This window comes from Rhipicephalus sanguineus, chromosome 2 (assembly GCF_013339695.2).
Source record: "Rhipicephalus sanguineus isolate Rsan-2018 chromosome 2, BIME_Rsan_1.4, whole genome shotgun sequence".
NCBI lineage: Eukaryota > Metazoa > Arthropoda > Arachnida > Ixodida > Ixodidae > Rhipicephalus > Rhipicephalus sanguineus.
This window is the reverse complement of record NC_051177.1, coordinates 119,605,095-119,631,156: the sequence shown is the minus strand read 5'-3', so window position 1 is coordinate 119,631,156 and position 26,062 is coordinate 119,605,095. Positions and strand designations below refer to the sequence as shown.

The following is a 26,062-nucleotide window of genomic DNA, read 5'->3' as shown; positions in this document are numbered from 1 at the left end:
CTCATTTCGTAACATTTAATTCATTGGGCAACACCTTCTAGGAAAACAGAATAATGCAGGCAGGACTCTTCTTATACCTGGATGTTCTAGGCCAACATGTGGGGAGCAAATTGCATCAGCTGGGCTGCGCTTTTCCCTTCCCCATGAAAAACTATACAGTTTGCTTCAACAGACCTTGTAGAATCAAAACATGACATCATAACAATGGGGGCACATTTACAAGAAACATCTCTCCTAGGGACAGCATAAAAAAGAAAAAACAAGTCCAAAATACGAGACAATGTGGCGGTTCAGGCCGCAGCTAATATTTTCCACTAAGAGAGAAAAAACGTCCATAGATGAATCGTAGTAATGACCAAGAGTACCGTATATACAGCAGATGTACACATAAAAGTAACACTCGGACATTTGCAGTTAGTAGATAGTACACTCACATTATCACATTATTTTGATGTGTTTCGTAACAACCATGTTGCGCAGCATGAGAGAGAAAAAAAACATTTTATCATGCACACATATATAGTATATATATTTCTTTAGCTGTGACTTATTACTTAGACTAGTTAGTTCAGGCTGTCAACTGTCTCAACAGTTGGTTATTACTTGATGGCCTTGGTGGTGGCCTCTGGATTGCACGACTGTGTTTCGGCATTTGAATATGTTCTTTCTCAGGTTGCTTTTTGTGATTGTTGATGGGCCTGTTGGTTGCGAGTACGAGAAAATTGCAGAGTTTGTGGTGCACAGAAGCTCATTGCAAGGTGCAAGTATCCGGTTTAGCGAACTGTCTTTGACAGTGGTGGCAAGTAGGCTTCCAAGGCATGTTCCAAGCCATGTTCACTGATACACGTGTACTTGATTTCCACGTCCAATGAAAATGCACACTTGATTCATCTCGCTTTTTGTTTTTGCTACAGGGAACATTCGGTACATTTTTTGCTGTGGTAATATGCTTGGAACTCGCGGTTTTAGTGACAAAAGGTGACGTCTGTGGCGCATGCATTAAATTACATTGTAATCGACGCTTTTACAACATCCACTACAGCTACATGTGTAGATAGTATAGTATATACAGTTTATATAACAGTTGTCCTCGATGAGCTGAAGTCAAGTTCTTCACAGGCTAAAGTCATGACACACGGATGACAGAACACAGAAACAGCAATGTTGCCTTCCTTGTTTGCAACTGAGATCTACATGTTCCTGGACTGATCTTGGCTTAGCGAGGATGAGCTTTGCTTCTTGTGCTCTTGAGAAGGCAAGCTCTGACGAGCCACTCGCATTGCACGCACAACTGCTCGCATCTAACCAGACACACCGGATCCTTGCACTAGCTCTAGATCTATCAAAAAAGGACAAGGCAGCTTATCGCGCACTAACTGACCTTTGCTGTGGCTAGCTTGACAAGTTTATGGTAACTAACGGTTAACGTAGATGCGAAACGAGAACCAACGAGACACATTCGACGCTGCATGGTGAGCACCTGACAAACATCTGTGCCGGGGTTTTAATACGGTTGGGACAAAACAGAATGCACGTCGTGGTTACTGGTTCGCTTGTGCTCTGATCACACTCCCTAGCAGCACCAAATGTTGACACAACGTTGCCGCCACAATGAGAAAGTGTTGCTTCAATGTTGTGCCAACATTGTGTGCTACTAGGGCTGATAATGTTCTGCATTGGCATTTTCCGTAGTAGCACACAATGTTGCCACAACGATGAAGCGACTTTCTCAATGTGGTGGCAACGTTGTGTCAACATTTGGTGCTACCAGTGTTGTTAGTACCTAACTTGACGACAAAGCTTGCATCTCTTATGTCAACTCTAAGAGTTGTTGTGTAGTCACTGTGGGAATCGAGGAAGCGTAAACCTGCATGTACTAATGCAGTTTTATGTGCTATGTGCAATGATTTGAGTTGGTATAGTTGTTGGAAATGTTGCGTGAAATGCATTGTGCAAAGCTAATGCGTGTGTTTGAGAGTGCAAGCGGGTCCCACGGCAGCACATCTTCTCTCTGGAGCTATATTATATTTTTATATCACATAAGGTTTTGGAAACACCAACAGCACGCAGAACTTGACAGACTTGCCAAAGGGAGTTACATGACACTGTGCAATGCCTACGGTAGCTGGTGTGACTGGAATTAATGCTAGGAGGGCTGAGCACTGAATAAGTTATGCTTTGATTTAAATAACTGGGAATTGTGCTTTGTGCAACGTAAGGTGCACATTTACCCAACATGGTTAGATTTCAAAGGCAGCACTAGTGGTACTGCCCATTAACAGCAGTAATAACTTCTGGTGTTGCTGGTGATCACTAATAGTAATCATTGATAAGCAGTAAATAATGAAGGCAACGCTGGCCACTGTACAGAGCTTGAAGACCAGATAAGTTTTATGTTTGGAAAGAGAAGTGCTGGGTTGTCATTAGGTATGACAGGCTTTGTGTCCTGCAGGGCTCCCTGAAACCATCGCTGGCAAGTTTTTATTGTTGACAGTGTCGCCATGTCACGGCACATGTGATAACGATGACTTTTCTTTTTTATTTTTTCCTAGACATATTGTGTTCTAGTTCTTAAAAACGATACTCCAAAATGCGAAGATGCCAAAAAAGTGACCAGAAACGCCAAATTAGGCGACTTTCTCTCTAAGAGCTTACCAGCTTTTAATGCACTGCTTTTGGTCACATTAATAAAGTCGTGACATCGCTGGCGTAGCGAAAAGAATCTGTCTGTTTTGACGTATTTTTCTGAAGTGTGGACGAGCTAAGCCTAACCCACGTTGGCAAGTCTGCGACAGCTCTCGGCATGTAAGTGTAGGGGCTAACAGATGAAGGTAACGCAACGCCACGAACGAATATGTTACGCCAACAGAACAGATAACACATAGGCAGGGCGGGGCAAACGGCCGGCCATATCTACCGACGATTCCGTCTACAATACGCCATCTTCTAGCACCCGGAAGCTTGCGCGCGGTAGAAGCGGATATTCTAGGCGAGATTGAAAGACTTGTGGGTCGTGTGTACGTGTCCTCTCCAGGAGACGAGGGGGTGGTTTTCCCGCTCGCTCCGGAGCACTGCCACTGAGACACGGGACTGCAGTGGCTCCGGACCGGATCGGAGCAGTCGGTGAAGTTCGAGGCGCGCGACGCCACGAGCACCGGGGTTTTGATCCGGGGCCGAGAGCCTGCAGCGCCCGTTCGATGATTACATGTTCACAATCACACCGCTAGTACCTACACAGCTTTGGTCTACGAAACACTACATTAGTATGCGAGGCGGCGGGAGCGCAATCTGGGCTCACGGTTGTATGTGGCCTGATGTGACATATCCTTCTGCTCGTTCTGTTCTTAAACAATATGGCGTATCACGTGGAATCACGCGAGAAACTAATGATTAAGAATTCCACCAAAGCTTTAGCGCGAAATTTGTTGGTATGACAGCCTGCGAGACCTGCAGTGGCCACATTTAAATATGTCGCGTAATGGCGGCTCCTAAACGTTGCACGTGCAGCCGCCATTTTTGGAGTCTCGCGTGGCTCAAACCCGTGGCTAAGCAAAACGAGAAGCGAATGCTTAGTTTAATTTGTGCTGGATTTATCGTATCACGCAGAATGGAAAAACCTGTCCGATAGCCCAGCCTCAGCAGTTCTGGAAGCCATGTTATCGGACACATGCGTTTTTCACTACTGCCATCGTGGATCGTAGTGTGCCCAGATTGCGACACGTCGCCGTGTTCATCTATAACCTGCCGCTGTTATATGTACAGACTGTGCTGGGAGTTGTGCTTTCGTCATGTGTCGTGACCACGTACGAGCGTAGGCCGTCACATCGCCTCGTCGTGTCCGAGGCTCCACAAGTGTGCTGGTGCAAGAAAACATCGAACAGACACGCCCGATAGCACGCGCGCGATCCATACGCAGACACATGCACTCGCTCACGCATACGTGTGTATTTACACTCACACAGTTTGCGGTGATAGATAACTAATGCACAAGAACACACCGGTCGGTGCACTCCCTTCGTGCAGAGGACGCTTTACCGTTAAGGGGCACGCGACGCCGTTTGAAACGTCACGTGGACTTGACAAAGACGCTACTAGCAGTCAGATCGTGATGTGCGGGTGGTGGACGAGTATTCTGTGCGAAACAAAGAGCGTACATGCTACAGCCGCGGCCGTTTTATCACAGATACCTCATCGATCTCTCTGTACTGTATATTACAAAATGACTATGGGTGGCTGTTGCCAACAACAACATGGCGGCAACAACGCAAGGCTACTGCACTGTGCTATAAGCTCAGTTTTGAGGCTTCGTTTTCTGCTGTACCAGTGGATCACCTGCTGCTACTGCCCTCGCACCGCGTGGTGAGACCTAAATATATATCGTGTTAGCGATGGTTGGTTAACCAATATTGCCAGGTTGTCTAACTTTTCTGTAACGGATAGCGTGAAACAGATATAGTCTATAAGGTCTGCTGGCATAATACATAAAATATCCAAGAAAAATTCAATGATCATCCGCTCAGGCATTGCTCCTGGTATCAGCCGAATGACGTCTCAGGTGATGTTATCTTGAGGAGTTGCTGTTAAATTGTGATCTAAAACTCAATTTCAGTAATATTTCGTAAAACCTCCAGCCTTGTAATACAGCCGCGTTTTCCAGAAAAAAAAAAAAAAAAGGGCATGGCTCGTATGCTGTTAGCGCGAAGAATAAAGATCGAAATTTGAATCGAGTGTGGATATTTAATAGACCACTTGTTGGCGGTGCTCTTTGTTAACTGGCCGTGGATTATCTCTGGCCTGAGCTGCATGTGCAGTTCTTTGGAGCAGATCCGAAGGCTCCCACCGGTACAGTGTAGAAAAGCCGTTGCTAATGATCCTTGAAAAGCGATTCGTATAAAATGGCTGCCAGGCTATGTCGGGCGCAGTGATTTGTGCGTGCCTAAAGGCAAAGTTTCGATACCTTCGCTCAAAGAGTAGCGATGCTGTGATGTACTATGGAGGCTACGTATACTGCTAAACGAAAAACGCAGTTGGCTGAGTTCGTGCACAAAATGAAACACGCTCGCTTCGGGTATTAAGAAAAAAAAAAGGCATTGTCTAAAAATCGATGTCCTTGTTGCGCACTTGCTCCGCGTTAGTTCCAAGCATATTCCCCGTCGAGTTTTCGACAGTTATCAATTCAGGAATTCAGTTCCGGGCGTGCGTATTTGGCCTTTGTAAAAGACGTTTCATGATACCCGGCTTTTCGCCGGTGTCGGCCGTTCATAGATGTACATGGTGCCGTATTTGCCACCATCATCACCAACGCAGGGTTTCTTTGTTTTACTATTCAATGAAGAAATAGGGACATGAAAAATAAATTTCTGGAGAACGATGTGAGTATACTCACATCGTTCGGGAAACCTTGGTTGATAACCGGGGGGGGGGGGGGGGGTAGGATAGAGGAGGAGGCTAAACAATAATAAACTAAAGAATCACTCCCTTAGCTGTGCTCCTTTCGTACCATTTCAGGAAAGATTAATATGATGACGCAAAAGGTATGAGAGATGACGTATAAAGTTGGGAGGTCATGTGCGTTTAAAGTGAGAGGGGCTTGTGGGATGGGGCGCTTATTATAATCTCGGGAAAACTCGTTTCGTTGAGATAAATCGTCGTGACAGAGAACACTGTCTCTCACGATCACGATGACATGGTTTGACAACAGAGTAAAAATAATGAAAGCGTTTGTTGCACCTTGCGTCAAGCTCTTCCGGCACCGCACCTGCTGCAACGTAATCTCGTTTCGCAAACAGATCGGAGCACGCAGAGAACCACCAACATTACACGAACATCATTACAACGTCAACGTCAACACGTGTGCATCAATGCAGCAACTCGATGCACACACTCATCGGTGCGTTAAGCGTACTCGTCGGGAGTCTCTCGTTGTAGCACCTGCCCAGACACCGTAATCGAGCGTACATACACCACACACTTAAAACACACAACTTCAGGAGTTCAGACATTCGGAATAGATCACCCTAAAGCCATATCCCGCCACTGTGCTGATTCTGGATTTCTAAGACCGCAAGCGTCATTGTCGCCCGAAACATAATCGCAATGTCACGGAGCCAAACGAACGCCCCAACGAAGCTGTTCCCTGCTTACGCTACAGTGTACTGGTATAGTACACTGTACTTACGCTGTCGAAGTTTTTCGGGTTTCGAGCGCACGCACAGTGCATTAAGCTCTACCTGCTCGAAATGAGCGCGGCAGCTATAGGGCAATCTTTTTCGCGCTCAAAGCACGTACAGTCATGGGCAAATTAAACAGGAACAATAATTTACAGAGCGGAACGGCTTCCGTTAGCGATAAATCGAGAGCACAATGCGAGGCCCCACGTTATAGGTGTGCAAGGCGAAATCGTGCCGACATTAAACGTACACCTTGTCCGTGTTTCAATTTTCCATGGCTGTACCTACTATCCTAAACAGAATCGGCCATTCACCATAAGTGCAGACACGAACGTCAGCTACGACATCGATATGCCAAGCTTTCACACGCGGCTTCAGTTCTTGTAGTGTGGACACGCGATGTCTCACCCGATCTGCCAGTCGGATCTTCGATTCCGAACACGTATCGCACCACTTCAGCGTCAGCATCCAATGTCTTGACGGGGTTGAGACGCAGTTCGTGCATTCCAGAAGCCACCTTTCCCTCTCCGCCTCGTCTTTCCTGCTTCGAGCGTAACAGAGGAGGGGGAGGGAGAGTTCACGCCCTGCTGCTGTCTACCTTTCGTTCCGCGAGAGAGCCGTTCAGACGCTATATTGCTTTGTGGTAATCGCGGCACGGCCATGCTCACATCGAAGCGATTAGTATGTACACGAGCCTAAGCTATTTACGCGGGAGCGGAAGGGAGACATACCGGGCTATACGCAGTCATCCGCGCTGTGGACCTGCAGTGGCGGCCTCTACACTTCGCAGAGCTCACGAATTCATGTATTAAGGCGAAAGCATTACATGTTTCATGAAAACAAAAACAAAAAAGGCCCGGCGTCCGGAGTTAGATTTTAAGGAACCGTCGTCGGCGAATGCTACCAAAAGTCACGTCACCAAACGGCGGCGTCACATGATGACGTCATGCGATGACGTTATCGGTGACGGCGTGTCTTAGGATAATGCAGTGCAATCAACTGATAACGTTAGAGTAATAACGTAATGAGTGTCGCGTTCTCGCACGAGAACGCATACGTTCTCGCACGAGATTGATCGCATTAACTCACGGCGTACAAACGTAGCGTGCTTATGTAACACAGCTCTATGTTGGGCGATTATGAAAGCAGAAACAAATAAAAGAAACACAAATTCCATGTTTTTTCACAGATGGTCACGGTACGCGTCTCGGGACCGTTGGACTTTGTTCTATCTATTATTTTCATGTACGCTTGTTTCGCTAACTCAAGTAAAGTTAAACTTTCTTGTTTTGAGTAGCATTGGCAACGGCATCAGTTTTACAGTACAGAGGCAGCCACTGCAGCGCATTTCACACCGGGAAGAAAGGCTTGGAAGGGGGTCAGTGATGGCACAACCACTGTTGATATTTTTAGAACATTTTTTAAAATCTGCCTACGCCGGAGCCTCTCGGTTCTCAGCGCTATAGAGCGATGGGAACTGAGAAACCAAGACCGGAGTGCTGAAAAAGAAAATCTGTCGGCTTTCTTTATACAGGTGAGCGGTGGCGCAACCGTTGCTATATGAGACAGTCATTTACGTCTACCAGGCTGTTTATCCTTTCTCCTTTTTTAATATCCCAGTCAACGACGTCGTTACACCGCAGTATAACTGTAGACTGACCGCCATAGTCACTTCTCAGTTTTCTCGAAGGAAACAATATTTTCTTCACTTTCTTTTCGAAGAATATCGTCCTTGCCTACACAGATGCATCTCGTCTCGGCGACATGTCTGCGAGCGTCAACGTCTTAGCAGTTTGTGCACTCACTTTAAGACATTTTTTCCCCTCTAAAACTCTTTGGAGTTTGCAGTAGGTCATCTGTTTGTTGGTTATATTCGTAAAAAACAAAACAAATAAACCTGCTGTTTCTCTCTAAACCAGCCTTTCGAATGGCCGCTTCTCGATCCGCATTTAAAACATTTCAAGTTATTTTACTTGTTGCTCCATAGAGCTTAAACATTTTATTAGAGATCATTGCGGTACGCTTCAGCGTCGTCTATAGTACGTAAGATAACTCACTCGCCGGGCTGTAACTCGCGCTGAGCTTGCGTTTCGTTTTTCTCGCATTTAACGAGGTTCCTGGACGAACCCCAAACTCATCGGAGGCTGGCACGTCTACTACGCAAAATCGCGGCGATATCGCGTAGTTCGGATAAGTCGAAGGCGGTACGTTTAGCCCGACCGCAGCTGCTCGACCTTAAGAGAAACGTTCTGAGAACTTGTACCCGCCTTTCGGAGCTCGCGTCGGGCGATTAAAGTAAAGACTTCATTCTTTCTTTTTCTGATGAATGGCTCGCGCACATAGAATGAACGTGCCATGCGTCGAAGTGGACGTGTCATCAGCGTCGAAATAGAAGGAGACTAATGTAGCGTTACGAAGGCCAGGCGTGTTCGTCGCCACACAACTTCCAATATTCGCATCGACGTTGCATCTTTTGTTCACTATTTAAACATCGTAGAGAAATCGTGCGGCAAACCTAAAACCTCGACTTACTTGTAGGTCATTTCAGTTTCTTTTTTCACCGTTTCTTTGTATACGTATACATTTTTACATTCCTATCAGAACGCCATGATAACCATCCCGAGTTTCACTCAGTCGCTGAAAGAACCGCCAAGCTGATTTAATACTACACATACTTCGGCTCACCAATTTCATACAGGGGCAGTGGAAAAGTACGGGTCGCTTTAAATCCGGAAGGCTGAATCGCAGTTCGCTTCTCGCCTTGTCGAATGCTGTTGAATACCTTGCTTTTGATATGACCAGATAGCTGTGTGACAGTCTTCTCAGCCAATAAGGGGATTCGGAGCAGATGGTGAATTCGACAACAGCGAGAAGTCGAATGCCATTGAGCAAGATTTTGGAATCTATAGCGTGGCACATCGCAACTTCAGAAAGCAACACTGACAAATGCAACAGCGTCGCTTTCGGCGCCAGTCCGACGGAGCGGCCGTCTGTGATGCGCACAATTGCATGCAGTGGCGCCGAGCTTTCGTCTTCTCTCTCTAGTGACTGGCTGGTGAGATTCTCAGCCTTCGCTCCACTGCACGAAATTGGTGAGCCACTGAGTTTGCGTAGCAGTGTTGGGGGGCAGGTAAACTAGGCAGACTTTTGTTCACATTCGTACCATCTTTTGTTTTTTTTTCTTTTCTTTTTTCTCCTCGCCAGCCGCAGCCTATCGTTCCGTAGACGAGGGATCAGAAGGAAAAAAAATGAAAAGATTATGAAAGGACATAACCAAACTCATCGAACGCGGCACAGGTTACGAAAAAGGCCGCGGCGTTGTGCTGTCCTTGCTTTGCGCCTTCGGTCGTGGCGCCTTCGGCTTGCCTCCGTGATGGGCGTCGTCGTTTCTGGCGGACCGCGGTGGTCGCGTCGTGGCGGGCCGTCGTGTTGTCGCCACGTGCGTGTCTCTCGTCGTCGTCGTCGCCGACGGTGTTACCGTTGACGTCCGCGGTTCCTCCAGTCCTGATCGTCCTCCTCCTCCCTCCTTCCGTTCGTGTTCTCGACTCGGCGGCGCCTCGACGTCTCCGCCCACGTCTTCGCAGTACCCGTCCGCTGCAAACGGTTACAGCGACACAGATTACTCGGTTCGTTTAGCGAAAGGTGCATCAGGCATGCGTGTCTAAAACCAACGGATCGGTTGCTTCTGCCAGTGTTTGAAGTACAACGACGCTAAATATGTAATTTGGACACCCTCCGAAGGACGTGTCCTTTCTCTATCCTTGTAAGTGCTCACACAGCGAGCAATGCGCTTACCACATGGTGTGGACATACGCATGCAGGCACACCACAGTTCACACCCGTAATACATCGCGTCCCGCGGCAATAAGAGATAACGCTGTCCAGCTATGACTCCACGGACCAGCTCGCAGCAGTCTATCGAGCTGGAAGGACAGCCAAGGTTGCTGGACTCCTGGCTTGGGAAAACTCCCACTGCAGAGTGGAGACGCTAGCCACGCTCGCTTCGATACGTGCTGTTCTATATAAAGTTTATTCTGCCTTTCTATCTCTCGCCATGAAATTATGCGCACCACTTACTGTTTTCAGAAAGCCGCAGGATTACTCAAGGAGACACACTGCACTTTCTGCTTTCTATCTTTTGATGACTGTGGAAGTACAGTGTGACGTGTGTTGGTACTATTTTACGCCTCATAAGCATACAATGTAGGCAGAAGATCCGTTGGCCCCGACTGTTCGTCTAAACTTGCTCTTTAATATACGCGATTATCCAGTTGAACAACTGACTTTCCTGTATAGTTATGACAGCAAGTGCCTTAGATACGAACAGCCGCTTTGCCGTCCGAGAGACAATTTTTATTGCGATAGCAATTATATGGACAGTCTCGGCTGAATTTTGCCGTCGCCGTCATGCACCGTATATGTATAAGTATGTATGTATATATATATATATATATATATATATATATATATACATATATATATATATATATATATATATATATATATATATATATATATATAAGCCCCAAAGAAAAATAATTCAGAAAAATGCTCCCGAAGCGCGGAATCGAACCAGGGACCACTTGCTCCGCAGCGAGTGGCGCTAGCCACTACGCCACGAAACGCAGATCCTCCACGTAGGTAACGGCGAGCGTTATATACACACCATTTACCGCTGGAGGACTCAGAGACGGCTGCGCTTATAAGCGTTTCTTCATTACCAGCGAGATGGCGTTAGGAGAACGACGGGCGCATTTAAAAGTCGTCGGCGAGCTCGCTCGCTTCTTATTGCGCAGGGAGAACCTTGCCCTTCCGCTGTCTGCTCGCGTGGTTTTCTGGCGGTGAAGGGAAGAGGGTTGTTTCAAGCTTTCACCGTGGTATCCGCGCTCATGTTACGGAGCGTACGGAAGTCACTCGATCTCAAGGGACGCCGCTAAACGAACAAACAGACGATGTGCGAGAACTATCAAGTGTCACAGCTCGACACTTGAAGCACGCTAGTTTTCTTCGCTGCTTCGGCCGCCTTTGCAACAGGAGCGCTGTTCAAACTGAGAGTATCCATTGGCGAGCCTCACTTCGTATAGCATTAGTTTCCTGCTATCGCATTCATTGCTTCGCCCTTGCGGCGAAACTGTGACTTTTTTGTGTGGGCAGTCACGAAGCTGGTGCGCCTAGCAGCGCTGTTAAGGTTTTTCGGAGCCCTGAACATGGACACTTAGTGATCGAAGATATACAGACAACAAATATTTATGTGTTTTTCAAAGTACGATACTAGAGGAAAAGTTGCTATGGCTTACAATATTCTAAAACTTCAAGGATAAAACAAGTTAGGAGAAATTAAGTTGAAGGGACGCTTCTGAGGTTCTTTGTTGTAGTAGGAAATAGCCAAATACTCTTTTCCGTTAATAAAGCCGCCTTTCATGAGCGGGTACAGCTTGGCCACTCTTCGGGGCTGTGTGACGCTCGACGCAACACTGCGGAGTGCGCTAGCGAGTGACGGAGAACTACAGTAAGCTTTGCCTCAATACAGGCATGCCTAACAGGTAAAGCACGCTTTACAGGAGAAAAAGGAAAGAAAAAATAATTTTGTTTACATCGAACGGAGTCCGCTAGGCTAAAACAGAGAATAGAGGAGAGAGAGGGAGAGGAGTGTGATGGAGGGAGAGGAAGGGGGGAGCGATAGCAATGAACAACTCATCAGGGTTGCCTTTTGACTTCTTGCGGGATTAGGGTGTGCCCGCAGCTATTCGAATGCTAATTATAGCATTACTAAGATTTACAATATAGTAACCAGGCCCGAGCCTGCTCTCAATGTTTTAACAGCGAAGCTGTTAAGACGGCATAGAAACGGCTGTTCCCCGCAAGAAATCTCGCCACGCCGTTGCCTAGCAACCACTGACGCCCCAGCTGCGCACCACCTGGCCTCGCCTCGCCTCGCTACCGCGCCAGCTGGTGTGACGTCATGCCAAGCCGCGTATGCGCCTTAGCAATAGCTGCGGAGGGGCCGCGCCGAAGCAACAGAAATGACTTAAGTGTAACCGCGCCAAGTTTAAACAAAAGAGTCGCCTAGCAACCGTTTACGCCATTAAAAAAAAAAAAATGAAGAAGCTTGTGCTCGGCCGCGCAAGACTTGATAATAGAGAAGGGGGTCGATCGAAGAGCCATAAAAAGCTGAAAAATAGTCCTGCTTAAACCAAGTTTGAAACTTAGTCTTAGCAAAGTGATGTAGCATTAGCCGATAAAACCTCCTACTTGGATCGACCGAGTTCGCTGTCATCAAGTCTTGCGTGGCTTCTTCATTTTTTTTCTGCGCAAGCCAGGTCACACTGTAAGCAATGGAAAATTATATAGCATAGGAGACCCACTGGGCGTCTGCACACTTGGCGTGAGCTGCCGTAGTTTGCTGAACACATCCCGTCTGCTACATCTTTACCAACCGCCACTTCATCACCTTTCCCAGGGGCATTTTCGACTAACTATAATTCACTTAACTAACGTATTACAGACAAATATGCATGTACACTGGGCATGCCGAATGTCTAACTCGTAGCATCTAGTAAACGAGAAATACTTGGACGCGAATAAATCACGACTTCGCCAACGAATGTAAGTGGGACAGCGACGATGACATAACAAAAATACTCCCTCGTTCTCTGGACGACAACATGAAGCTATCCAGAACTACTCCGACATTTCAGTACACACGCACGTATTGTTGTTGCGACCAGTGACTTCTACCATTAGAAGTACGCTTCTTAGGTTCGTGGTTATAGTAAGAAATAGCCAAGCACTCTTTTTCGTTAATAAAGCTGCCGTTCACGAGCGGGTACGGCTTCACAGCTCTTCACGGTTGCGTGAATACGTGAGCATGAAGCCGGCGACAGGCGCCCACTGAAGGGCCAACGTACCGATTGCCTATTCTTGATAGCTTTGGAAACTTCGTGCCTCGTATGACACGGCAGAGCCCTCAGAAGCAATTCTACTAAATGGGTGTCGCTACGATGCCGTGTATCCTAGTTTAGGGTGGCTTCTACTTGATTCGATGTGTAAAGGGTTCAGCAGGCGAGCTGATGACGACATTTGCTTAAGACACACACACACGACACTCCACTGAAGCTTTCTTTAATGCGCTTGCATCAGGGGCCGATCGTGGTGAAGTCAGTACGAGGTGGTTGTGTATAGGTGACGTGTAAGCGTAGACCAGATCAGTTCAGGTAAAAACCGAAAGTGAGTCAAATGTGGCCATAAGTGATCAACAAGAGGTAGCTGAGACCAGAAGAGGGAATCGAAAGTGAAATTAAAATTGGAGTTAAGTCACTCGAAATCCACGTGATGGACCAGAAGTGCTCCAGTGGTTGTTAGCTATGACATAGATGTAACGTGGCGGCACTTGAAGGCAACGGGAAGGACGAAAGGTAAGCTTGCAATAAGGCGACGGAAGTTTTAAAAATAGAACGAATACGAAGCTAAAGAGGCGCGACGTAAAGTTCGAGCCCCCTTTCTCACTTGGTCGTTGTGAAATTGCCATGCGCGAACTGCTCACGAAGCGTGCTAGATTACCTTTAGGTGATGATTTAATGACAATAGTCTCTGAGCGAGCTTCGGTACGCACCCTTAGTTCTCCGGCTAGAAGTCCCTCTGGTCGTACGCGTCCCGGGATGGTTCCTGGACGCGTTCCTCGCGTGTTTCGTACACGGGGAAGTTTGTCTCGGCCGTGGCACCGTACGATGTCTGGCGCTGGAAGGACGACTGCTGCTGCGTCGCACTGTTCGCTGCCGAGTCCTCCTTTGAAGAGAAAAGCGAAGCAAAACGTCGCTGTCAAACATTCCGTTGAGTAAGGCCACTGCAGAACGTGGCTACTGAAATGAAGGGAGCTGTTTTCTTTTTTTTTATATGCGAGAACATTCAAAAGGCAGCATAGTACCCTACGTAATTTGTGAAGAGCGGTGAACGGCGTCCTGTTCTACCGTATTTACTTGCACAGTACCAGCACTTGGTTAGTAACGGCCAATGTAGTGTAAATTATCGTCTAGTTCTAGCTAATCTTGACTAATGTTGGCAGATAATGGTTAAGTGACTGCTAATATTAGCCAGTTTTGGCTTCATACTGGCAAATGTCGGCTCGTGTTGCCGTATGTTGGCTAAGTGACGGTAAGTATTGGCGTATATTGGCCAATGTCGGCTGATGTAGGCTATCGGCCGTAATAACAGCTTCACATTTTAGGTGGTTTGTATAGATATGCTGGCCGAACTAAATTAAAATTGATTTGAATTAAGCTAATGCTGTCCAACAGTCGCTATCAGTGACTTCTACCTTACTTTTTTTTTTTTACTTTTCATCGTATAGACCAGCATATTCATCGCTTGTTGGAAGCAGCCATATCTGGCCGGGGTCTGGGGGTCAGATGAAACGAGGTACCATGGTGGCATCCGGCTTGTCCTTATCACATGCTTGCCGTCAGTGTTCCCTCGCGACGAGCTGTGACGTAACCGATCACGCAGTCGCTGTGCTGGTCACGGCGACGTGCGATAGCTAGGGTCAAGATTATGTCTGATTGCTCGAATTGCGAGTGCGACGAGTATCTATTCGAAACTTTTGAAGGGTAGTGCGCTCCAGGTGCTAAGCGCCCTTACCTTAAAGGCATTCTCGAGCGGATTCCACGAAGGTCCTTCGTCCTCTCGCGGAGGTTCCGCCCACGGCTGCTTCTCTCCGGACGCGAAGATGGCGTAGAAGACGACGCCACCGAAGTGGATCAGGCTAGCAATCAGGAACACCTTCTCCCAGCGGGACGCGTAGTCGCCGCCGTGTAACTGCACGTTTTCAGCGAGGTCGTTATCAAACTGCGCAGTGGACTGCGAGGAACGCCGTACACTCTTAAGAAAAAAAAAGAGCTTTGACTCTTTTTTGAGGGTTCTGGCTTGTCACGTATATGACTCTCTTTAAAGAGACACGTGAACTCTCTTTGGAGATAGTCGTGTGACCCACAAGAGAGTTAGCGTGTCCCTTCAAAGGGACATTAAAGGCAAATATTAAGTCGACGTTGATTGTTGAAATAGCGGTCCAGAAACCTCGTAGTGCTACTTTAGTCCCAAGGAATTGCTTATTTTGAAACGAAATCACGTTTTAGTGGTCCGCATCGCGTTAGCGCACTTCAAGTCACCCGCTTGAAAGCGGTGTTTCTCACGTCATTGCTGCCGTGCCCAACGTTGCCCGCCTTTACTGCGCGGCGGCGTGCACTGGCGGCGTGCACCATTCGGGCATCCGGCAAGATCACATACCTGCGGCATTTTGTCGAACTTTCTGTCACAGCGACTTTCACGAGCGTGCAAAACACACGCGGCATTACACGATACCGAAGCTACCACTGAGACGCGACCGCGTGAGCGAAGCAGGACGCCGGGCGAAGCGCAGTTCGGCGAAAACGGAACCTTTGAACCATGCGTGCCGTTCCCCATGGCAACGCCAAAGAGGTTCTTTTTTCCGTGAATCAAACAGAAACGAACAAGCAGCATTTTATTACGTCTCTTGATGCACGGAAGTTTCCTTTTTTTATTGCAGCTAGTTTGATTAATAGTGATTAATTGTAGCTGGACGCTCTCACGTCATCGGGATCATTTCCAAAGTGTCCCGCTCGTGGCGCTCATCGTGTGATACATTTAGCTTAATTTCTCGGTAAGTAGGGCACTGCTGTTGATAATATTGCCGTTTTAGACGTTGTCATACGTACATTGAGCTTTCACTCTGACATAAATCGTTATTTGCCTTTAGTGTCCCTTTAAAGAAAGTCATATACGTGGCAAGCCGGAACTCTCAAAGAACTCTTTTTTTTTCTTTTCTTAGAGTGTAGTGTACGATTAGTGGATTAACTTTTGACTGTAATCACGGGGTAATACGCGTAGCTCAGAATTAACGAATTACTTTTTTTTACACCTAGGTCTCTTTAAATGTGCCACTGGGAGCCTAAGTACACAGCCGCTTCTATTTCTTCATTTCGTCTCCACGCAAACGTGCCGTGCGACTAAGGATCGAACCCACGACATCGTGTTTGGCGTTTGGCAACAGCGCGTCATATCCACCGAGCCACCGCTGCGCAAGCGTGTATGCTTTCTGAACTTGATGAAACAGCGCTTAAAAGCTTAAAAAAATAATAGTACAGAGACAAGAGCAGCCGTACACAGAGTTTACTTACAGCTACTTTCGTTTGAAGTACAGTCTACCGAATACTGAGCAATATCATATACATTTCGATTGCACACGCGTTTCCAGCGCGTTTCTTTTTGCGCTGAGAAGGGCGAGATCGGTGAGATAACGCGCAAAACGCGTAAGGCACTCTGATGCAAGCGTCATCTGCTGCGCTGTTCCCTACAAGAGTACGTGCTTCATTTTGCCTTTCTCCCGTGGCATCGTTATAATTTGGCTGTGCAAGGAAATCTGTGCTACGGTAAATAAAAGTAAGGATATAAGGTCTGTAATATAAGGCTACGCGGACACAATTTTCACCACAGTTATGGATAAGACGTGCAGAATTCTGCACGTCTTATCCATAACGCAACCTAAAATGCAAGATGTTAACGTTTTGCATTTTAGATTGAGTTATTTCTTCGTGGCTATAACGTCGGTTAAGCTGGCGACACTGCTGCGCGCGCGCGCAATGCTCATGCTAGCAGTGGCAGTCGGAGAGCCGCCTTCTCGTCACTTCAAACCGACAAATAGATAATAATTATATGATTATTATTCGGAGTTTTACGCGCCAAAACCACGATATGATTATGAGGAACGCCGTATAGTAATGGAGGGCTCCGGAAATTTCGACCACTTGGTGTTCTTCAACGAGCACCAACATCGCGTACAGTACACGGGCCTCTAGCATTTCGCCTCCATCGGAATGCGACCGCCGCGGCCGGAATCGAACCCGCGACTTTCGGGTCAGCAGCCGAGCACTGAAACCGACAAAGAGAAAGGTGGCGACCCGCACGCTTTGATTCTTTCCTGTTTCACAGCAGCGATGACCACCACTTCCGCCCACGTCACTGCGACAATCAGAAGCAGGGGAATTTTATGGAAGCCAAAACAGTTCTGTGCGTTGTGTGTGTGTGTGTGCTTTGATTTGATTTGAGCGAAGGGAAACTCAAGACACGCTAATTGCATTCCAATAACCCTATATTACTCCCAGCTCATCCGAGCTCATATCACGCGTCATTCTGAATATTGAAGTTGGACACTATGGTCGAAACACCACATTGCACAGTGCGCCTATGGAATCACACTTAGAGGCGACTTGATTTGTTCTTGTATCTCGCCTTTCAACTTATTTTGCTCATATATGAGGGCGAGAGGGAGATCTCTAATTCGTTGTGCAGCAAATAATTTCAGTACAAAAGTCCAAGAAATCCAGAGTTCGACAGAAACCCGTCTGGTCGGGAAGAAACGTGATGAAGGGAACGAAGTACACCGACCAAATAAAAGCTTAAAAGGAAACGACGTTTCGGCTTCCATACATACGGAAGCCTTGTTCACAATGAGGCTAAACAACTATTAATGTCTCCTATATAGGTTTCAGCACGTGACGCAAGCACCGCACGTAGGACGAGAGAAGGTTTCCATCATTGCGATTCAGTGTCTGAAACCTATATAGGAGACATTAATAGTTGTTTGGCCTCATTGTGAACAAGGCTCCCGTATGGAAGCCGAAACGTCGTTTTCTTTTAAGCTTTTCTTTGAGTCGGCGTACTTCGTTCCCTTCATCAAATGTCTAAGAAACGAATGCAATCACCGTAGACGGCTTCGTACAAGGCACGGAACTGCGATTAAACAGTATTTCAGAAAAAAAAATGCAAGTCGCGTGTATTTGCTGTCATAAAGATAGATCCTATAAGAACGATCGTAAGAGAGAATATGTGCACCGTGGACGGGATAGTCGTCTATGACGTGCGAGTGGTTCGTGTAAAACCGATTGCTTGCTTAAACCACGCTTATCCTCTTATCTAAAGTCAATTTCTAAGCCTTTTTTTAAGCGCTACTTAGCAATTCTTCGACTATGACCGCACATAGGTCAAGAACCAGAAGCTTACCTTCTTGTCAGTGATGTACTCCACCACGATGGGGCATAGCATGCCGGCCAGTGTGCCGACGCCGTTCGACAGCCCCATCAAGATACTGGCGTACCGAGGGGCAATGTCCAGGTGATTCACGTTGAAACCTGCGACATAGAGGTTAAAACATAGAGTTAAAAAAAGAACGGACTGTGAAGATCAGTCTAATACTGATATGCTTTCGAACGCCTATGACTTCTGATTGCAACAAGAAAGAAAAAGAGTCGGTGCACTGACGGTGAAAACGAAAGTACAAACTACCCTTTATCGCAGCTATCAACCTACGTGTGATACGTGCGTGATATCCTGACCTGATATGGCGAAACCGCTGAATCCCACGGCCAGTGTCAGCGCTGAGATGGCCACGGGCGTGCTTCGGGTGTAGCCCACCACCAGGAGGAACACAGCCTCCATGCCGAAGCCTGGCAAAAGAAATTCAGTGATGATTTAGCGACAAATGCGAGAGAAACGCGCTCGCATTACGATTAGTTATTTTTAATTACTTTTCACTACCTTCCTAGCCAACGCTAGTCAAAATTAAGCGTTAGTGCTGGTATTGCGCGAGTTAGTACGCTAGGCCGGCCACAGCCAGATGGTCCGCTTCACACAACTTCGCGCACTTATTTTTGCCACTTTTCCCCTCCGAATGCTAACGCATTTCGAGGGAAGTTACAACATTTATATTTACATCGCATTGTCTACACGCGCGGTGTGTTGTTTGTGCGACACGGAAATGGTGACGTGGAAACAGTTTGCTAGATGTCTTTGAATTGTGCGTCATCAGTTAAGTCTATAGAACTACTACAATCTCGGCTTATACATTACACGTATGTATGTATGTATGTATGTATGTATGTATGTATGTATGTATGTATGTATGTATGTATGTATGTATGTATGTATGTATGTATGTATGTATGTATGTATGTATGTATGTATGTATGTATGTATGTATGTATGTATGTATGTATGTATGTATGTATGTATGTATGTATGTATGTGTAGAATGTCGTAAAGCGTAAGCCCGCGCGCACGAGTATTGCGCGTACGGTGCCAAGGTGGCAAAAGCAGCGCCCGGTGTAGGTGGCAAGCAGTGCCCACCTCCACAGTTGAAGATCTTTCTGACGACTGTGGTGCTGAGTATCTGGCGCGTCCGCAGGTAATCGGCCAGCTGGCCTCCAAGGGGCACGACGAGGGTCATGCACAGGTGTGGCAGGGCGCCCAGGAGTCCCGACTGCGCAACGGAAGAGAGCAGGCAATGGTCAGAAATGCGCATGCTCAGCTACTTCGAAGAGCTTAGTAGATAGCATGAGTTCGCAGCACTGTAGCACTGATAACGGAAGAGGAACCAACTCGTATCAAGCTTGTGCACATATGCAGACGGGTAACCGATCTAACTCGCCGAAATTGCTACGGATGCCCCTGTTCCGTGACAGCAAACCTAGTTTAGAAGAGCGTATACGCATTGTAATTTTTTGGGGTTTAACGTCCCAAAGTCACGATATATGATTACGAGGGACGCCGTAGAGGAGGGCACCGGAAATTTCGACCACGTGCACCTAAATATAAGCACACGGGCCTCGGGCATTTTCGTCTCCGTCGAAAATGCAGCAGCCGCGGCCGGGATTTGATCCCGCGACCTTCGGGTCAGCGGTCGAACACCATAACCACTAGACCACCATGGTGGGTCCAGCGAAAGGTACAACACTGCTGAAATATAAACGTGTGAACGATGCCATTCGGAACGATTTACTTGGCGAACGAATAAACCTTCTGAGAAAAATTGTAGATATTATTAGTTGTTTAATTAATGTCCGTTGTAATGGAATGCAATGCAACGGAAAAAACTTTAGTCAGGTCTGTCGGGGCGTGAACTAGCACGTAGCGGGCCGCTCCCAAGGTAGGCTTATTATAGCCACTTTGAGAGAGTGCAGGCGGCTTTTGAAGAATATGTTTCGAGACAGGTCTCTCGTGGGACGGCTTTCAGGGATAAGCTGCTTAGAACGCAGTAAACTGGGATGGAACACTCACGTGAAATGTTCGCTTAAAAGCGTGCTATTTACTTCAAATATGTCAATACTTCAGTAGCTTCCACCATATTTTATCGTACGTGACGTATGTCACCCAAGTGCCTTTTAAAAGCGTAATAACCCTTTTGCATTCCCCGAAGAGGGCTTGATAGAACGCAAGCATAACGGTGCGACACAAAGCCATGGAAACCGAACATCTTCTGAAAGACGATAATAAAGTTGCTTCTCTCTCTAAAATAATAAAGTTGCTTCTCTTCTGAAAGGCGCCTAACAGCCCTCCACTTCGTCAAATACTGCAGGCTACGTCGTTCGGCTGAGAAGCAAATGGTCGTCGGTTCGATTCTTTCGTGCGGCAGTCGCATTCCGGCAGATACGGGATGCGGTAATGTTCACATGAAAACTTCCCGGAAGCGATTCGTTACAGTGCCTCATATCGTTTGTGGTGTGCTGGGACTGCGGGTTAGGACTCTAGGCCGAATGAATGAATGAATGAATGAATGAATGAATGAATGAATGAATGATTACCTTGTCCACTTCGAATTTGAAGACCTGTCCGAAGTACATGGGCTGCGATATTATGAGCAGGTAGAAGGTCCAGCTGCGGCAGAAGTTAGCCACGATGATGGCATACACCGGCAGCGACGTGAAGATGTTCTTCCATGGAGTCGTCTTCAACTGCACGCAGAAGAAAACAAAACACTGCATCAGCCTGCGAAACTTACTGCAGCAGTGCAATGTGTGCACGGTGTCGTCAACAACAACAACAACAACAACAACAACAACAACAACAACAACAACAACAACAACAACAACAACAACAACAACGACGACGACGACGACGACGACGACGACGACGACGACGACGACGATGACGACGACGACGAGTTCACCGTCGAATGCGCTGCTCATTACCATTGGCTTCATTAAGGCTTTACTGCTGTGAATAAAATTACAATCTTCGCCTCTCTGTGTCAGTCATTTCAGAAAAAAAGGGCGAGAGCGTGATTTCGGATAGGTACACCCGTGGAGTCTTTATTTTGCTTCAAATAACCATGTACAGTACTCACGGATTGAAATAGGACAATTTAGGGCTAAGTAATGCACATGTTTTCGTTTCTACCGTCTTCAGTTCCAGTCATATCGGCGTAATCACGACTCGAATGCGTAGATCAGAGCCAACATTATCTTTAGAGAAAGTCGTTGTACTAAAAATTTTGATGTCGCCTTTGAATCCGTGAGTACTGTACGTTACCGCTGCTCCCGTAACCGGCGCCAACTTTAGGAGCCTGCTTTAGTAGCCTGGTTGACGGTTAGGATGGATAGAAGGCGAGAGAGAAAAAGAAGCATTAGTTTAAACTTTTAAAGCTGTTTTCTGTGCGACCGTCTCGTGAAATGTATTCAGCGCACGCGGCATTGGAATCGATGCCTCCAACACTTCATCTGCAGCTTAGTAACCGGTGTATCAAAGTGCTTGAAATAGACTTGATTACGGTCATCGGAACTCGCGCTGCGCCTAGATATACGAATGCCTCGTTTGGTTTTGCGGCATTGTAAAATTGCAGCTACTACACAAAAACGCACGAAGAACATGCAAGGCACACAAAACGAAGTGCGCTGACTCTGCTGTAGCGTGTTTTTCTTTTGTCATCACACTTCAGTGCAGTTTAGTCTTCGCTTTTAAGCATGACCCATGAAAGTCAACACAAGGTTTGGTTTGCTGCGTATCAGCTTTTTGTTCTTTGATAACGGTGGTCGTGGCGGTCTCTTTCCGATTGAAGTGAACGTATAATTCCAACTGAACTGGGCTCAGCAGAGAGAGCGTACCGAGGTTAAGATTCTTAGAAAAAAAAAGTTAGAGGACGCTTGAGCTTCGCTTGAAGATTAAAACGCGATAGCGTAATCGGACCGTGTTCGTATCGCCTTCCCAATCGCTAGCCTCGCTTCGGTTCTCGGTACGCGCCTCAATCATGCCGCGAGGAAAGGAACATCTGTGCCAGTAACATTGACCGTTTAAAACTACCCTACTTGCCTACTGCAGGTATACAGTTGCGAAGTGCTCACTACGCCATGATTCTTCCTTTTGAACTGGCGAAGTACCCACTACGCCTCCGTAAGGCAGCACGCGAACCTACGCAGCCGCACACTTTGTTGATGCTTTTCCTGCTGCTGATGATAAAATATGTCTGAGCGCTTTGTAATGGGTGGGCCTTTAAAACACCCACTCGTTCGCCATTCTCATGTTTTTGACGCCTGGCGCGATTCTACGCTTCTGCCAAGCAAAAATACATGCATTAAGCAGACTCCTCACATCACATGACATTCGTATAGGGTCTTTTTCGGAAGCCGTTCCAAGCAAATATGGCGTTTCATTAGCTGTCAGGACGCCATCCTCTTTTGGGACGTTCTGAAAAGAGCTTTTAAAAAACAACTTGATTAAAATTTTTATAGCATACGCTATCTCGTGCTACCCAAAAACCAATTCTATGCCCGCTGACATGCTCTTATTAATGGGTATGCACAGTCTATGGAAAACTCGCATGTTAGACAGGTATGCGAAACCAATTGTATCACCGCGGTCGCATTTCGTACAAATGACTCTAGAGCTAAAAGACTTTTATGAACAATTACAGTTTCAGCCGGACTGATATCCACTGTTCATGAAATGCGCTGCTGTAATACCTTTTTAGAACACAGTGCTATTTGAAACTTCTTTCTGTGTTTGAATATTTTGTACGATGTGTATATACATTTAGAGCATTTGTAATAAACGCCGTGTAAGAAAACATGGCGTGGCTAGGTGGTAGAACACATGCTTGTCACGAAGAAGGCCTGGGTTAGATTTCAACTCCAACCGAAGTTTCTTTATTTATTTGCATCTATCAAGAATTTTCGCTCACGGAGAACGCTGATTTTTCGCTCACAACCACCGACGTCGACGCCGACACCGGCACCGACACCGGAATTCCTGCGAAACGAGCTCCTTGACGCGATCGCGTTATAAAGGACAAGCGGGTTGCGGGTATTGCTATAAGCAGAATATGTCCTTGAGAGTAAAATGAAGGTAGAGCGGACTCTTGAGATCAAGCATCAATCAAGTAGCTTTATTAGTTGACTACTAGGACGGAGGAAGCGTGCTTAAGAAGCTTCGGGCAGGGGTGGCCATGGAACCGTCTGTGACCACAACGTGGAACTGATCGCATTTACCACTGTGTGCTACTTGTGGCTGCATGTGTTATGTGTTTATCAGTGTTATATATGTCATAATAGTCACCCAGCACCTGGAGTAGTATGTCAGGCGAATAGCCAGGCAAACGTCTCCAGCGTTTCATTAAAATGTTTCTCTCTCTTGTCCATACTGCTCCGTCCCATTGGCGGAGATAGATCCGCACCACCTAATATGGACATGCCCAGGATTACAATCGGAACGACCCCCTCACCTCCTTTAAGCCAGCCTCCGCTACAGTGCAACGACCAACTATAACCGTTCGATACACAATGACAGATACCACAAAACACTGCTTCAATTCAGACACAACACAGGCCTTACAGCACTTATACAATACACATATACTTATAAAACAATTATGCTTTCTTTCAATTAAAGGGTATACTATTTATTTTTACGACGACGACAACAACAACAACAACAACAACAACAACAACAACAACAACAACAACCTAAAAACCAACGGGAGTTGGGCATATCAGCCAGATCGATGAAAAGTCGCAGATGTCTGATTCCGACTTGTCGATTAACACGCCGAAGCAAATCTCGAGAAATAACCGTGGAACCGTATGTTCAACTTTCGAAGCTTCGGACGAACAGGCGTGCGCCTCAAGAGACCTCCCTCTGTAGCTGCTTACATACCGGCTCTCCGTGACAGTAAGGCTCTGCTCTACTAATATACTATAGGAATGCGGTGTTCGAGTGTGAATGCATGCGAATGGCAGCTGAGTCCCTGGCACATGTCAGGAACGACCTGTGTCAGGGACTCAGTAGTAGCTGCGTACTGCCGTACCTTGAGCCAGGCCAAACGAGGCGTATCGACATCTTGGTGTAATGCGAGTAGTTGTGCGCATATCGTGCGCTTATATCGGACATGCTGACACTCAAACGGGTAGCTTATTGTCTGACACAATGCCGGCACTCACGTCACAGCACAAACGTCACTTTTATCAAAAAGAAGCGTAAGCAGCGTTCGTTGGCGTATGCCTGCGGGGACGAGGGACGCTTACTGAATCATGGGATAACATAGCCAAAGTTTATTACATTGTTAAAAAAGCGAACAGCCAACGCTGCCAAGCACAGCTGACATTACACAGGCAGCACCGCCACAAATGATGTTAGGCAGCTGTTAATGTAGCACCTTTATTCACGATCTGTACCGAGTTTGTTGCTGGCTAAGGGTTGTTGCAGCAAGTCCTTCAGCATTTGTCTGCTGCATTAAAATCACCAGCAACAAGAAACGCTATCTCTTTCTGTTGTTTAATCCACGCAAAATGTCTTGTAAGGTTTGATATACTTTTCGTTATGTCAATTATGGATAGCCTCAGTGATAGTACTGAAGGAATAATAGCTGAGCATTGGATATAAGCAGCGCACGTCCACGTAACGCAGTGCAGACACTATTACACTATTACAGCGTGAATGCAAAGCATCCTATTCAAGCTGCGCTAATTCAGTCTCTGCTCGAGTTTTAAGGCGCACTGTGGTCCTGTACGACGTATACGATTATCGTCGTTTGGGCTCATCGTCTTAACGCGTCTGTCGCGATGAAAAATTTACGGTGAAATTAACGTCGATGCTTAATTTTTTTTTTTTTTGCGGGACGCCCGATACTCGTGCACACCACACAAGCAGAAGGAATCGCGCACAGTGAAGAGAAAGGGACACGACAAAAGCTTCCACGGCTGGTTTAACACTGTGCTTGCCACACGACACGTTTCCCTCCCAGCGTTCCTCCTCTCCACCGTCTCTAAAATTTTAATACATTTCCATAACCTTTTAGCCGAAGGCCCGGCGCGCTGGGCGCGGCATAAAAGGAGCGGCCCTCTTTCTACATCCATTAAGGGGCCGCACGCTGATCAAGCTCTCTCCTTCGCTTTGGTGCGCGTGTTGCTTTTTGGTCTATGTTTCTTTCTTTTTTTCTTTTTTTTCATGTCGAGAGCACAGTGGGGTAAAAAAAAAGGGGGGGGGGAGAGAAAGCACTCTCCTCTGCACTTCTCGCCATCGCTCGCTCCCCATTCATACCCGCCCCATCCTTTGTGCTTGCCGGTGCATAACGGCGCACAAAGGCAGCGGGGCTTTAGGTTCGGAATCTATACAAAGAAGATGCACAAAAGGAGGCGGGGATTGGGCGACTGAATGGAGGGCAACCCGCCACATCGCGACGTGGCGACAAACGCACCCCTCCCTCTCCACTTCGTCTCCTTGTTTCTTACTTAAATTACGTTCCTCTTTTCGACAGAGCAGTCATGTTGTGTTCGCGGACGTCAACGTTGAGAAAGAGTGGTCCCAACGAAGAGCTCCAGCATAGCGAAGACGTGCACCGCTAAGGCCGGCGAAAAGCGTAGACGCGAGTAGTAGCATTGGTGGTGGCATCTCGCGACATTGCGATCTGGAATAGCGCGCAAGGAACATGTATATTTTTGGGGGAATTGGGTTAACTTGCCTCCCCTCTGCCCTTGAAGGACCCGAGCGACCCAAGACGTGGAATGGCGCCCGCATAGTCGGAACGCTGATGTCATCTATAGTCGTGGATTCGTATT

The 26,062-nt window shown here is 46.9% G+C and overlaps 1 protein-coding gene across 2 annotated transcripts in view; it reads right to left on the bottom strand.

Moving 5' to 3' along the window:
- The window catches only part of LOC119383575 (vesicular glutamate transporter 2), a 223,497-nt gene continuing 197,435 nt past the window's right edge, over positions 1 to 26,062 (bottom strand). For both annotated transcript variants that reach the window (XM_037651804.2, XM_037651803.2), the window contains exons 9-15: positions 20,819 to 20,968; positions 19,365 to 19,497; positions 18,575 to 18,685; positions 18,243 to 18,370; positions 14,805 to 14,981; positions 13,783 to 13,955; positions 1 to 9,764 (exon numbers count right to left, since the gene is read on the bottom strand). In XM_037651804.2, coding sequence (XP_037507732.1) covers positions 13,797 to 13,955; positions 14,805 to 14,981; positions 18,243 to 18,370; positions 18,575 to 18,685; positions 19,365 to 19,497; positions 20,819 to 20,968 — 858 coding nt within the window. In that variant the 3' untranslated portion in view covers positions 1 to 9,764; positions 13,783 to 13,796. The remainder of the gene's footprint in view (positions 9,765 to 13,782; positions 13,956 to 14,804; positions 14,982 to 18,242; positions 18,371 to 18,574; positions 18,686 to 19,364; positions 19,498 to 20,818; positions 20,969 to 26,062) is intronic.